We start from the raw sequence: 15,453 nt of genomic DNA, 5'->3' as shown, positions 1-15,453 counted from the left end.
CCCTCCCCCATGCTTCAAAGATTTCAGGTTTATCTATCTAGAAATCACCTCTACACTGGAAAGACTATGAAAACCACACACATATGAGGTGGGATTCAGGTATCCTTCCAGGTATTTTTGGACTGGAACTCCCTAGAATGCCCTACCTTGGATTAGGCTTGCTGGAAAGTTGAGGCTTGCAGGCCAACAATACGGCAAGGCTGGATGATTCCCACTCTTGCTATATTGCTAGGCACTGTGGTGAGTCTGATGCATGTTCATGCAATATAAAATCATGTGTGACATTCTACATATGGTGTCCATGTATTCCCATTTGCAAATTAATTTTTTTGAATAGAAGCCTAATAACATCTCAAATGCCCCACAGGGCAAGCAGGGTTTTGACCATAATGCCGTCCTCCAGGTGTACAGTTATTTTAATCCTGCGGCTCATTTACATCGGCATGCTTTTGTTGGCTGGAAGCAACCTATCGTTAATTTCCATCTAATCACAATAACTTTTAGATCCATCACACACACAAAAAAAATCTGAACTAGGAACTTAGAAATGTACCAGCCTCCTCCGTTGTATTAATATCCATCCATGTATTGCATAACCCTCATTACCATAGTAACTAGCACTTCACAATTATTAAAGGTTTTTTATCCTCATGGAACCCATTCTGGGGTTGGGAAATAACCTCCTCCACATTGCAAAGCTGGAACAAAGGCACTGAGCAAACAATGCTGGCTTGCCTGGAGTCACACCAGAGACCTGAGGCTGATCCAGGAATGGATCACACTACAATCCTCAGGGGGCAATATAATAAAATGCACGTGCACAGAAGCATGCTTGTGCACGAACTAGCATTCCAAGTTATGAGACAGTTTTTAGAAACCTCTGAGCTCCGGCAAAGTAAAAATTTGGTAACAACTCTCAGAACCATACAGACAGTGCATATCTAAAAAAAAGGGAACTTTCCCAAGCTCTGGAAACCAGAAAAGCTTCTTCTGAGAATTCTTCAAGCTTGCAAATTCTTAGCCAATTTAGAATGAAAATGAAGAGAATGTGCACATTATGGGACCCTAAGGTAGGTTTTTAGGGTCAGAATGTTGCACTGCCAGTTGTTATCTTGAACTCTTGCACTGAGAACCTTTTTAAAACACAGATCCTCCAGCCATTTAAGCAGCCCTGGGCCCTCCAATGACTTTGACAGATCTTTATATCATTTTAGTTGAGCTACCATGCAGAAATATCTTCCAGTACAATCTGCATTTTGTAAACAAATAGTATTACCTGTTTGGATATGTGACATTATTAAGTACTTTGCCATTCTCATTAAGCCAACGATTTGCTAAAGCCTGTTGAATATTTGGCCGCTTTGTGGGATCTGGCTCTAGCAGACATCGGAGGAAGTTTACAGCAGCTGAAAAGACATTAAAGGGGAGGGCCAAAGTGTCATATACATTGCAACTTAATTTTTGTATTTAGTAACGTAATAATTATGGACAATTAAGCTTACTAACAATGCGTCAACAATTATCTCCAGATTTTTAAATTATGATTAGATACTTTTCCAATGTTGAAAAGCACATCAACCTGTTTCAGAAGTTCATGTGAGGGTGCATGACCTGTGGAAAACCTGTATAAATGTACTGTGACTGCTCAGTTCATCTTATGAAGTTCAGTACCCTGTTTCCCCTAAAATAAGACATCCCCAGAAAATAAGACCTAGTAGAGGTTTTGCTGAATTGCTAAATATAAGGCCTCCCCTGAAAGTAAGACCTAGCAAAGTTTTTGTTTCGAAGCATGCCCACCAAACAGAACACCAGAGCATGCAGGTTTGGTAAATGCACCTACCATAGAGTATTGTACATGGAAATAATGGTAGTAACAAGAAATTCTTGATAGGATTCACAGATTGTCTGGTTATGTTCGTTTGTGATGACAACTACTGTACAGTATATAATAAATGTTCATTTTTTTGTTCAACAATAAATGTGAATTCTTCTTCATGGAAAAATAAGACATCCCCTGAAAATAAGACCTAGAGCATCTTTGGGAGCAAAAATTAATATAAGACACTGTCTTATTTTCGGGGAAACACGGTATCAGGAGAGGAAGGAACTGGTAAAAGCAACCCTTAACTAAGAAAAACCTATGAAATTCATGAAATTCTCCATAAATTTTCCATGACCTATCAGAGGGTCACAAAGCCCTGTCCTGAATGCATTATGGGACGAGGAGAAAACCTTAGAGCAGTGGTTCTCAACCTGTGGGTCCCCAGATGTTTTGGCCTTCAACTCCCAGAAATCCTAACAGCTGGTAAACTGGCTGGGATTTCTGGGAGTTATAGGCCAAAACATGTAGAGACCCACAGGTTGAGAACCATTGCCTTGGAAGGACTGTAATCTCCAAATCCACTAGAATAAATCCTACTCTCTGGCCTAATCTGTTGGGTGTGTGCTCCACTTTAAATCCATGAGGTGCTGCAGTGCACAATGTAACCAATTTCTACTTTTCCTGTCACTTGTACCCGAAAAGCCACCACGTGCAACAATGTGAGTGCCCATCTGGTCCATTCACCGGTGACTGGCGGAAACATTTAAAGACAGTGCCAACTTTTTTTCTTTTTTTGGATGAGTTCCATAGCAAGTGCTTGGAAAACGTGACAGCAGCAATTCTTCCCTTCTGCTATGAACAACATTCATCCAACTCAAGGTGACAGGTTTCATATATTTCTGCACATCACGTGTAAGGGAAGGGATGGAACCGTCTGTAATCTTCCTTTATTGAAAGGAAAGATAAGTTTGCTTTTGAAAATGCTGCATTTACAGTTGCATTCTTATCCAATTCTCTCACAATGGTACAAAGGTATTTCTGTAGCTATCAGACAAATATGTCAAAGATATTTCAAAGGAAATATACACTTATGTTCCTCAGCAGGTCAGGAGAGGAGGAAGGGAGAGGGTTTTACCTAATAAATCTAGGTTAGATGTTCTCCCTACGGTATGGCACCTGCACTACACATCCTGTAGGAATCATGTTTCTGCTGAACTGGGTCTGGATATTTTTCAGTTCATAGAATGTAGGATGTCAAAGGGGGATTAACACACAGAGACCTCCAAATAATACATTTCTCCATATTGTGTGTGAGCTGTATAGTGTGTTTTTTTTTTATCTCTTGTAGATAAAGAGGGCCCTCAACCCTAAAACCAGGACTGTCATCAGTCAGTATTCAGAGATGTCTTGTCTCCTGAGCCACCAATGCTCTGCAGACAAAGCTTTAAAGAAAACAAGTTTCTTAACCTTTTGGTTCATCACATTTTAAACTTTAATATACATAACACTGCCGGCTGGAAATTCTGGGGGCTGAAGCTCCAAACAACTGGAGGACCAACAAGTTAAAAACCATAGCTTCTAAGCAACACTTCCAGCCAGTTGATCTCCTAGGTTGGGGTGCTTCCAGACATCATTTAAACCCGCTTCGGAGCAATTTTAAGTCACCACAGCAAAAAAGGGGCTTTGCCTGTTGGGTGTCCAAACCCCCTCTCTCAAAAAGCCCTAAAAATAAGAGTAAACTTACCAGGCAGCCATGATGCTTCTCTGCACGTCTCCTGGAGCGTACCAATGATGCGCCAGGAGCCTGGGGGCGGGGGGGGGGGGGGCGGGAGCACGCAGGGAGGCCTATATGACATTAGTACGTTCCAGGAGGCATGCAGGGAGGCCTAATGGTGGCCCGATAAGTTTACTCTTATTTTTAGGGCTTTTTAAGGGGTGGGGGTGGGTAGACGGTGAGCACCATCTCACATCTTTGAGTTCTAGGAGCCCAAAAGATGTGAGATAGGTGTGGGGACTGGCCCCCAGGTAGTTCCAGGACTACCCGGTAGTCTGTTCCCATAGGGCCCATAGCCCATTAAAACCGAACCTTTCAGGAAAGCCTGGGTCTAATGGGCTATCTAATTAATTTGATATAAAGCAGCTTTGTCTCGAATTAATTTGTCTGCTTTGTCTTGAAGTAATTCACTTTGGACATCTCCGGTAAAAGTGCAAGAGCTCATGTATTTTGAGTCCTCTCTGGATGGGCCCTTCGATAATGTCAGCTGACACTCCAAACTAACTGTAAGGCACCATTGTTTGCCTCCAAGCCAAGTCATCAATCTGAGCAACTTGTCTAAAGCAAAGCATGAGGATTCTGGATAAGCCATCTGCTTCCTTAAGAAAAGTTTTGTTGCCATTCAAATGGACTTCTGTCTGCTTTTCAGCATGCATTTGCTTCTAGCTTCTCCAAATCTCCATGGCTGCTCTTGAACTCAATTATCAGCTGTTGTCTCTGGCCCTTTGATTCTCATTTGCCTGATTCTGGTCTGCCTTTGGCCATAGCTTTGTTTCCCTTGGTTCTTTTTGAATCAACTGCCTGATCTGAGTTCTGTGACAACGTCTTTTACTATTCTGCGCCATGGCCAAATTGATCTCCACTTGCTACAACAAGGCCTCATATCTTCTACTTCTTCTTACAGCAAAACATTTCTTCTTTTCCATCCCCTGCCATCTTTTGAGCTGTGAAGAGACCCAAATATCCCACAACCTAAACAATAGGAAATAGGAAGAACTCTGAACTGGGGTGACGAGCTCTGATGACTTTAGTGCAGCACATCACTACTTTTCCAGGGCTTACCCATTTCCGGGAAAAGAATAAAAAACATATGAACTGTAGTTTGTATAATGAATACATCAGAAAGTATTTTGTGTAACCCATTCCTTTAAAACATAAGGAAGGTCTATTACTGATTTCTATTTGCATGCATATGTTCAAAGTTTAAACATTTAAAATATATACAGTACTTTATATCATATGCAATGCCTCTGTATCCTATAGCACAAGGCTAAACAACTTCTGGACTTCCAGACATATCCAGACTGCAGCTCCCATCATCCTTCGTCACTGGTTACAATGGCTAGCAATGATGGGAGTTTTGTCAAAAGTATATGGAAGACTCGTCATATTTTGTACCAATATTAATCATGTAAGCAAAGTCAAGAACTCTATTCCTTTACCATCATCTCTATATTTCAATGTCATAGGGCTTTAATTGGCTATCCCTTCAGAGACAACACCAGTAGCAAAGGTACAGTTACCCCTCTTTTTTATGGTGATTTAGTCATATCTTTCTTTTCTTCTAACCCAGTTACTTGTGTATTTGAACCTTTTCTTTTAAAACGCTCTTCTTAGTTTTCAATTGGTGTTCACATTTTGAACTTCTCACTCTTCCTCTTGTCACAAATTAATTGTTACTCTATTGAATCTAGAGAAATTCGGAGGGGGGGGGGCTTATCTTGACCAACTGTTTATTGTTCTCTTTTTTTTAGTTATCACATTGAACAACAATGTTAAGCAGCATGTTCCTTTTCTCAGTCGCATCCCTTTCCCGTCATTCTTAATCTGGAACCTATCTGATGTCTTCTGTATCTTGTTCTGTTCACATTTCTTTTCTGTTACCTCATTGGTTCCCATTTCCTTCTCAGATCTAGTGCAAGCTGTAACTTTCTGTCTTTAAACGTCTACATTTTTTAAATCTTTCTTATCGGTCCATTCTCTCTTCTTTACTTCCTTTCTTATCATCTCAACTTCTAGTAAACTTTCCTAAGCTAAATCCCAGGTTAGGTCTTCTGTTTCTTAGTTCTATGTTTATTCTGGAAATCTCTGCCTGCTGACAGTCAATTATCTTCCTCACTGCAAGTGTTGAAATAGCGTACAAAAACTTACCATGTTTCCTGAGGCATATCTTATCTCTACTTCTTTTCCTTTCCTCTTTTTATATCATTCCCTCCAATCCTCATTAGCCCCAGAGCTGCTAGGACATGGCATTGCAGAGTGACTCTTCCAATTGGTGTGCGTAATTTGCAGAAGAACGTATTCTTGATGGAGAGTTTCTGTGACACCAGATATTTGCCTTCATAGGTAAAGGTAAAGGTTTTCCCCTGACATTAATGGTGCTCATCTCCATTTCTAAGCCAAAGAGCCAGCGTTGTCCATAGACATCTCCAAGGTCATGTGGCTGACATGAGTGCATGGAGCACCACTACCTTCCTGCCAGGGTGGTACCTATTGATCTACTCACATTTGCATGTTTTCGAACTGCTAGGTTGGCAGAAGCTGGGGCTAACAGCGGGAACTCACCCCGCTCCCTGGATTAGAACCGCCGACATTTCGGTCAGCAAGTTCAGCAGCTCAGCAGTTTAATCCGCTGTGCCACTGGGGGCTCCTAGTCAATGAGAATTTTGAAATGTTCTACATGATGGGATTAGCATCTCTACACATTATTCCTAGTCTGTGGTTGTTGCTGTGGTTGGCTATCAAATTGACTTTGAATTACAGTAACCCTATCAAGGAAGAGTAGAAGAACCCTGGGCATCAATGGCTCTGCTTTGGTCTTGCAAGCTGTAAATAGCTTCCTTCATTGAATAGATCTCTTGTAGTGCAGTCTTCCACTTTATCTAATGGCTTCCACTTTACTGAGCATTATTATCTTTTCCAAGAAGTCATGTTGTCTCATGATATGCCAGCCTCACCTCAGTCATCTATCTTGGCTTCTACTGAGAGGTCCAGCTTGATTTGCTCTAGGATCCATTCCTTTAAGAGTTTTAGAGGTCCGTGCTACTCACAAAACTCCTTTTCTGCACATTTCCAATGAGTTGATTTTCTTCCCGTTAGCTTTCCTCACTGTCTGCCAAATGGAAGATATCTCAAAAACCTTCCCTCAGATAATTTAGTCTTTATAAGTTAAGTGACCTGCCAAATAATGTACAACAGGAGTGGATATTATTACCCACCAAATGTTTTCAGACTCCAGTAACCAGAAAACTTCACCATTTATTTTGGTTAGGAGTACAGTTATCCTTGATCTACCTGGGAAGCAAGGATAGAAATTGCAGGCTAGAGGAAGTGGTACAAACTTAATTGAGGTTAGATGTTCTAACCCAGGAAATACTAAGACTTCTGTATTTGGATACTGCCTCCTGCAAATCAGCTCAAAAGCTGGGGAAAGAGTGCTGAAAATTCCCACCTATGCCTCTAGTATACTTAAACATAAAGCACAGCATAATTTCTGTCTACTCTGCATACTATGCCATTATGATGTGAGTTAATTCTCTCATTGACAGTCAAAGAATAAATGTAAGCTACTTTCTTAAGACCTCTCCCTCTTCTACCACATTTGCTAAATAATGACTATTTCAGGACTATTTGTTTTACACACACACACACATACACACACACTGTTCAAGCCTTATAAATGCCAACACTTCATTCAGTTCTCCATGGAAATAAATTAATGGATCATACACTCACACAATATTGAAATGCCATTACTCAGAGGTGTTCGCTGGGATACACCTAACTATACTACAGCAATTAATCTGTAGCATATGTATCCTGAATATAATTCTTCACATTAAACAATTTCAAACTGAGGAGAGCAGAGGTTTAAGATTGATACGCATTGAAACTCTAGCACGCTATACAACCAACCCTTCTGAAAGCATCCCACTAACTTTTACTTCATTTTCCTGTTGCAGATGAAACACATTTGAAACTCAGCAGTCATGAAAAAGAGAAACCACAAATTAATCTGAGGTTACAGCCAAGTTCCACAATTTTGAAATCTTGCCCATCTAAAATCAGTTACAGAGTGCCTTATATTTCCTAAAAGACTTTGTGGAAAGCTGTATTAGAAGAGGAGGTCTGTGGTTGCAATCCTATACTCTCTTAGCATGGAGTACGTTGTACTGGACACAATGAGATCTGTTTTTAAGTAGATAAGCATGGCACTATAGTTTCGGAATTTCAAGTCAATTGAAAACTGCAGTTCTTTCCAGATAAAATTACCAGTTAGGCAATAAATCAAATAATGTTTCCTGGATATTTTGTGCAACCAAAATGTTTTTATGGGCTACATGCATGTATAAAGGCTCCTGGTTTGATATATAATTTTAAAAATTGCTATGTATGGAAATAATTGTTTCTCAGTGATCACGCTCATATGCGTGCACCAGAATATGACTTCTATAGGGCACATCACCGATTAAGTTAAGTTCAGTAAAGTACTGCTGTCCTCAGAGAATCAAACAAATAAAAGGTTTTCACCCTTGATTTAAACTATTATTGAATGCAGCACCCCGCTGAGAAGTACTTGGAGTAGTACTTCTATTGCCTAGTGATGCAAGGCTAAAGAGAGAAAAAGAAATATCATCTTAAATTACTGTCTGAAGAGTCACTGAATGTGCAGCCACTGAATATGTTGCTTTAAATCAAGTCTTGATACATAAAATTATGTAACATGGCACAAAGGCTGGCATCTTTAGGTCTGCACCATTAATTCTCTGTCTTTGGAAAATGCAGAAGACACATCTTTAGCACGGTACCATCATCATATCAAATGAGCAGAAACTATGTCAACTCTACAGGATGTAAATACCTGCAAAACAATCTGCATTTCACACACTTGTGGAAACCAACTGCTTCTGTCCTATTGATCTCAATTCTTTTTGGTGGTGGGTTTGCTATACCAAACAAGACAAATCAAGCAAATTTTATGGTTTCTTTTAGAAGCAGTCTCATTATCACCTTTGTTAATCTTCTATTGAAACTAAGCAAAGAATGGAGGAAAATGGGCATGTCCAATTGTTACTAAAGTAAGCCCTCTGAAACAATGCCATTTTCATGAGTTATGACTTACCATTCAGCAGTTGACTCAATGGGCTTGCTCTAACTAGGACTAACAACTGGACTTAGGCTATATTGCCTCATTCACATAACTAATGAGCAAGATGAAACAATGTCAGGTTCTAAGAGAGAAGCTTTGAGTTATTCTAGCTCACAAAGACAGTGATTTATGTTTAAGAAGAAAGGATTTAATAACACCTAACAGACATTTGATTTATTACTGCTACAAATGTGTGAAAGCAAAAGGAGGAAGGTTTCCTCGGGGCTTAGGCAAAGAAGAAGAAAAACTTTTTTTTGGAGGGTAATAATTCATTGCTGCAGTCAGCTGGGTCAAGTGACTTTTCAAGTATCTTGACTGCAAATGTACCCAGAAGTAAATGTCACTAAGATCATTCGGATTTACTTCTGAGCAAATCAGATGTGCAGAGAGTTCTGAATTCTTCTGGTAACTTCAAATTAAAACATGACACACTTTTATGAATGAGGCTATTACAGGCTGAATGTATTCAATCCACAAAGTCATTAGACGTTTGCCCAAAAGAAACAAAAGTTCAGATGCAGAGCAAACGTTGTGATGGTTTGTGGGGCTTAATGGTTGTGTTTTACTTAATTAACAGCATTATTTACCTGTGGATAGCTGAGTAGGGAAAGGATTCATTTCTTTGTCTACCATTTTTTGATACAATGCTCTCAAACTGAATGGCTCCACAGTAAATGGCAGTGTCCCAGTCAGCATTGCATACATATTCACACCACTGTAAAAGAAGAGTAAGGGGGAAAAACAGTTACAACACATAACTAGTTAAACTAAAAAAGAAAAAGAAAAAATGAATCAAGACATGCAAAGGAACACATCAGATGTACCAGCTGATTTCTATCAATTGAAGAACACATTAGAAAATATAAAGCTAAAACTGGTGCTTTTGTATTATCCAAATACTTGAAAGATTTCTATGTTGGCCTATGCAAATAATCACAGAACTACTACTGCATGAGTGTTGTCCCAATAAATAGCGAAGCATTTTGCCAGTTTTTAATCATTCTTTAAAAATTATAGGGATGCATCAGGATTCTTCCACTTGATAAACATAAAAGCATTCATTTAAAAAAGAGTTTTAGAGTACAGTTTAATTCTGGGAGCCCCCCCTCCAAAGTAACTAAAGTGCAATCCTACTCTGCAGCTATTCAAGGGCCAGCAGTGACAGAGTCCTGAACTCTAACAGCTCATATTTGTAGGGAAATGGCAGAAAGTGGACAAAGGAATTGAGATACAACTATTGAGAGCTAGGATAGACAATCAGCAGTTTGATAACTAGCGTCCTCCAGAGATCACATCTAGGACATCTGAACTTGTGTGAGGCCAACTGACATCTTGTTTCCCTAGTGTGGTTTAGGGCCTAATGAGAGGAAAGAAAGTCCACTCTGCAACCAACAATATGGTATAGTTTCAGTGCAGGTGCCATGCAAGGATGTCTCTGAAAAATCTCCCTTGATTCCTCTCATCAAATTATCTACTAAAAATTATCTCAGTATTAACAACAGATCGTTTATTACATTTTTAAAATGTCTATCATCTGTATAAGACTTTCGATAGTCTGCTTAAGTCAATTTTTCATACAAAGAGTCATATTTCATTGTGTAAGATTTCAAACACCTCTCACTCTTTCTTTATATTAAAAGATTGAAGGGAATGAACTGATGATTAGATCTCATTTTGCATGGAAATGCCCAAAGCTATGTACACAATTTGATGATACCTCCCTCAGTAGCTACACCCACGAAAATACTCATCATTTAACAAGGATAATATATATGTATATAAAACAAATTTGCTGGGAATCCCCCACCCTCAGCCAACACCTATGTTCAGACTGCAATAAGCATCTTGAAGAGGTGGCAGGTAGTATCATTATCAATGATAATCAAAAAGATGTTGATACAGTGGACCCTGGCTCAACTTTACTTGTGCCTTATTATATGAGATTGGGAAGGGTGAGTATGGGCATATCTCAACCTATGATTTCAAATAAAGAGTCCCCTTGATGGCCAAAGTAAATGATATACACTAGGCTAGGGCTGGGGAATGTGTGGCCTCCATATCCCCTAATGGGTGTTTGGGGGCAAACATTACAAACATGGTGCAGGATGAGATGTGTGGTTCTCAAAAGTCTCCTGTGGAGCTAATGTGGCTCCACAGCCTTTCACGGTTGCCCACCCTGGACTAGAATGAAAACACTTCAGAGAATGGACTGCATCACTTAGTGTTTACAAGGTACATGCTAGCACAGAAATCCATTTTCTTCTTTATTAGTGTCTTCAGTTAAAACTTTGTACAGCTGCTTACATAAAGGTCAAGAAAAGAACGTGCAAAAGCAAACAAACACATAGGTTTTCAATAATAGTAACTCACATGGACCAAACATCTATTTTGGGACCATATTTTTTTCTTGCAAGAAGCTCAGGTGCTGCGTAGGCTGGACTGCCGCACTGTGTGCTGAATGGATCAGTATATCCCAAGATACTCGCACAGTTGCTCAAGCCAAAATCTGTGAAAAAATGAAATAAATAGATCTTTAAATACGGCACTTGAGAAAAGACCCTTCTAAAATGTGTCCTTTGCTGCCATCAGCATGGTTTGATCTGTCTACTTAAAACTTCTGTTGAGTTTAGTTGAGCTTTTATGTAAAACAAACAAAAACTCCACCTGGATATTTTAAAATTTATAGTCACATACAGATCTTGCTATATTTATTTAATCTTTTTATTGTACGCCCATACTGTAGTTATTTAAAATGAAACATCAGTATTAAATGTTTCTTAAATAAATAAGATAAACAAGGTGGAAGTGTAAATAGGACAAGCAATTTAAATAATCTCTAGGAAGAAAGATTACTGTATGAGTTCATATAGTATATCTAAATTGATGTATATAAAAATGTGCCCGGATTTAAACCCAATCCAGTTAGATATGGAACTTTATTTTTTCCATCTCTTTTGAGGCACAAATTTCTTGAATATATGAAATGGTGTCTGATGGCACTCCTTATAAATTTGTTCTCACTTTCTGTGTCAAGCTTCTGCCATCCTGCCAAGTACAAAGCATCATGCTTCCCTGGAGAGCAGACAACGGCTCTTTTTTCATATCGGATATGACTGGAAAAGGCAGGAAGAGGCTTCTGTCCAGATAAGCTTGGCAGGACTCTTAAATTGAGCCTAATATGAATGATTGTGCGTGTGAATTTAGGTTTATGCAATGCTAATTCTAGTGCAATCTTTGTTTAGGCAGACATATTTTTCCTAAAATGTTAAGTGATAGTCATGTTAGCCATGCAGCAAAATCCACAGAACAGTGATATATTTATTGGGCCAAATAAAAAGCATAAGATACATCATGCAATGGTCACCAGGCAAAGATGTTAAAAACCACACAGGAGAAGAAAAGTGACACGGTTAAAATCACAGCCCTACATCATTTTTGTCTCAGATGTTACTTCAATTACCAGTTATGATGAACTGGGATATCAATGCAGGCTGAAGCTATTGGGTGGCCCTGGGGGAGAATAGTGGTATATAAAATAAATAAATAAATAAGTAAGTAAATGTTCCTGTTTGTGGCCATTTGGGAACTGAGCATAAATAGCAATAAAATATCAGCTATATTAGTAACAGCAAAGTGTGCTATCTCTGTACTGTGTGAGGCTTTCTTAAGCAGAGCTCATCATTTTGCTTTTTTTGTTCCCTGCCAAAGACAGGGATGGAGTTGAATTTGGTTTTTTAACTAGTTAGGTGAATGTTGACCATCCCTTACTCACAGGGAGTGGGCCTGATCCAGATAACATCCATGTATTCTTCTTTTTTAATGATTGATAAAATCTGTTGGAACTAGATGAAATACATCTGATGTATTGTGTAGTTTAATCTCTTATGGCATTACGCAGTTATAGCACTATTATTCCACTTCAACGGCTATGGCAACATCTGCGCAAATCTGAGGTTTATAGCTTAGAGAGGCCCAAATACTCTCTGGCTGAGAATTCAAAATGCCTTTGACTAAACTGCAAATTCTGGTATTTCATATTACATATCCATAGATGTTAAAAGTGGAAAATAGTGCTATAACAGTGTATTGTGATAAAGCCCAAAATCAAAGTAAACAAAGATAAAATCTGATATTACTTATCCCAATTCACCAAGCCCATAATCCTTCAAATGACCGATACAATTTAAGCAGACTGTGTGCAGTCCCATCTAAACCTTTGTCTCATTCATTAATTTTCTGTCTTAATTTTCTGTCTTAATTTTCAACAACTTTTTGTCACATTTGAGGCGATGAAGCCTTGAAGTAACAGTCATCTGGCTTTGTCTGCAAAACCAGGCTCACTGCTGTTAAAAATGTGTAGGCACAGAATTAAATACATAAGCAGATGTTCTTGTAAGGGAAGTATTTGCCTTTCAATGCCCACAACTAGCATTAATGGGAATTATAAACAGATAGTGAAAGAAGATGACTAATCTATAGTGTCTGCAGGAGTTGGATGCAGAGGGAGATTAAAGACAGCGCATACAATCAAGGGGCCATTGACAAATTATAGAGATGTCTCCACAGCCTAACTGTCACTCTAATTTTGCAGATGAGTATGCTGAGTGTACAGCATGAGGCATTTTGAGGGAGCCGCAAGTGCCAGTAGCACTGGGAGAAGCCAACACTTGGAATTAAAGCTCTCCACCCCACACAGCATGAAAAAGCCAAGGACAATGCAAGACTCTAAAGTAGGGGGTCTATTCTTCTTCCCCTTAAATCATGAACACTTCGTACAACAAAAGAGTGACATGAATGGCTAAGCTCCCAAGATACTCTTCTGATTTATTGTATTTTCCTTTGTGTTGATGTTCTACAGGTTGAAATATTGGCATTTTCCCATTCCTTAAGATGCCCTGTTTCTACAGAGAAAGCCAGGCATCACATTTATCAATGCAAAAATGGCCACAGAGAAGACACATTTTAAAGAATATACCAGCTCACTGCTATAGCAAAACAGGAAGGCTCAGGATGGCTTAAATGACAATTATACTTCTAGAGGCTATCAGTCAAATTAAGTAATGGTCATTTTTCATGTTACATACTGCATTCTCCTCTTGAATACTTTTAAAGATAACATTAGCATCCCTTGTGAAAATGGCTAATTATCCTAGTCTTGAGAGCCAGTGTAATGTCATGGTTTGAGTGTTGAACTAGGATATATTTATTGGACCAAATAAGATACATCATGCAAGGGTCACCAGGCAAAGATATTAAAAATCGCACAGGAAAAGAAATGTGACAATGTTAAAATCACAGCCCTACATAATTTTTGTTTCAGATGTTACTTCTATTGGCAGTTATGATGGACTGAGATCAAATCCCCATTGAGGGTGCTTCCAGACACTGTCCTCACAGAAAAAAAGGGTGTGAGATGGGTGTGGGGACTGGTCTCCGGGTTGTCCCATGACTACCTAATAGTCTGTCTCCACAGGGCTCATAGACCATTAGAACTGAGCCTTTCAGGAAGACCTGGATCTAACAGGCAATCTAATCAATTTGGGATGAATCAGGGTTTTCCTGCTTTGTCTTGAATTAATTTACACGAGAGCTTGCACATTTTGGGCCCTGTCTGGATGTGATCTTGGGGTAAGTCATACTCTCGTAGCCTCAAAGGAAGGCAAGGGAAGACCCCTCTAAATTAATGTTGCCAAGAAAAACACCGTGATGGGCTTGCATCAGGGTCACTATAAGCTGAAGCAGCTTAAGGGCACACCCTGGTCTTGTAAGGAAGGAAAACCTATTTAGGACATGTTGACTAACTTCCAAGTGATAGGTTCAGGATCAAGCACTGCTTATCAGTATTCATTTGAAGATTCTCCACGCATGTAGACATTTACCACATTACTCCATTAAGAAACTTTATATTTTGTTACATTGAGTACCGTGGGAATCCAGAATCTTTCTTATACATAGCCCAACCCAAATAGTCTTTGTTTTTAGGTTTGTTACTGGGTTAATCTGGAGCACCAATCCAGAAAATTGCACTGGATAGGCCACATTAGTTCTAGTTTCTTAGATATGGTTATCATTATTTTTATGGGTGAGCAGATGAGGCCTGGTATATCATATATGTTATGTATTTCAAAAACTAGACCTGATAGGGGGAACTAGTTCCATTTTTGGAATCAGCAGGTCAAATATACTCAGAAATAGGGCTAACATTTGAGGCACCAAAATGTGTGCTGGCCAGTGTTATCACAGAAAAAAATAGAAGGCATTAACAATTTTATCGGCGTTTCATACCAATAAGTTTGATATTGTTATCTTCATCCAGCAAGAGATTTTCTATCTTCAAATCTCTGAAACATATAAACATAGATAATGATGATAATAAATGCATATTAGTATAGGCACAATTATGCTTTTGATATTTCATTAATTTTCATTATTTCGAGTATTATTAATTACTGCCATTTTGCATTTGTATCAGATTGCTGCTCTGATTTTCATATTCTGATACACTAATAGTGTTTCTTATCTGAAATGCTTGGGAACAGAAGTGTTTGGGATTTCAGAATTTGGATTACCTGTATTTGCATATACATACATAATGATAGGACCCAAGTCTAAACACAACATTTATTTACTATTCATATACATGTTATTCACATTACCTGAAAAAGTAATTTTATACACAATATTATTTGCTTTTGTAAGATATAAATG

General features: G+C 38.8%; 1 protein-coding gene across 1 annotated transcript in view; it reads right to left on the bottom strand.

Annotated features, from left to right (window-relative positions):
• hunk (hormonally up-regulated Neu-associated kinase) overlaps positions 1-15,453 on the bottom strand; it is a 70,572-nt gene that overhangs the window by 14,954 nt on the left and 40,165 nt on the right. The window contains exons 3-6 of the mRNA XM_003219039.4: positions 15,031-15,086; positions 11,116-11,251; positions 9,333-9,460; positions 1,277-1,406 (exon numbers count right to left, since the gene is read on the bottom strand). Of these exons, the coding sequence (XP_003219087.1) occupies positions 1,277-1,406; positions 9,333-9,460; positions 11,116-11,251; positions 15,031-15,086 (450 nt within the window). The remainder of the gene's footprint in view (positions 1-1,276; positions 1,407-9,332; positions 9,461-11,115; positions 11,252-15,030; positions 15,087-15,453) is intronic.

This window comes from Anolis carolinensis, chromosome 3 (assembly GCF_035594765.1).
Source record: "Anolis carolinensis isolate JA03-04 chromosome 3, rAnoCar3.1.pri, whole genome shotgun sequence".
Lineage (NCBI taxonomy): Eukaryota > Metazoa > Chordata > Lepidosauria > Squamata > Dactyloidae > Anolis > Anolis carolinensis.
Note: the sequence above shows the minus strand (reverse complement) of the source record. Positions and strands in the feature narration are given on the sequence as shown.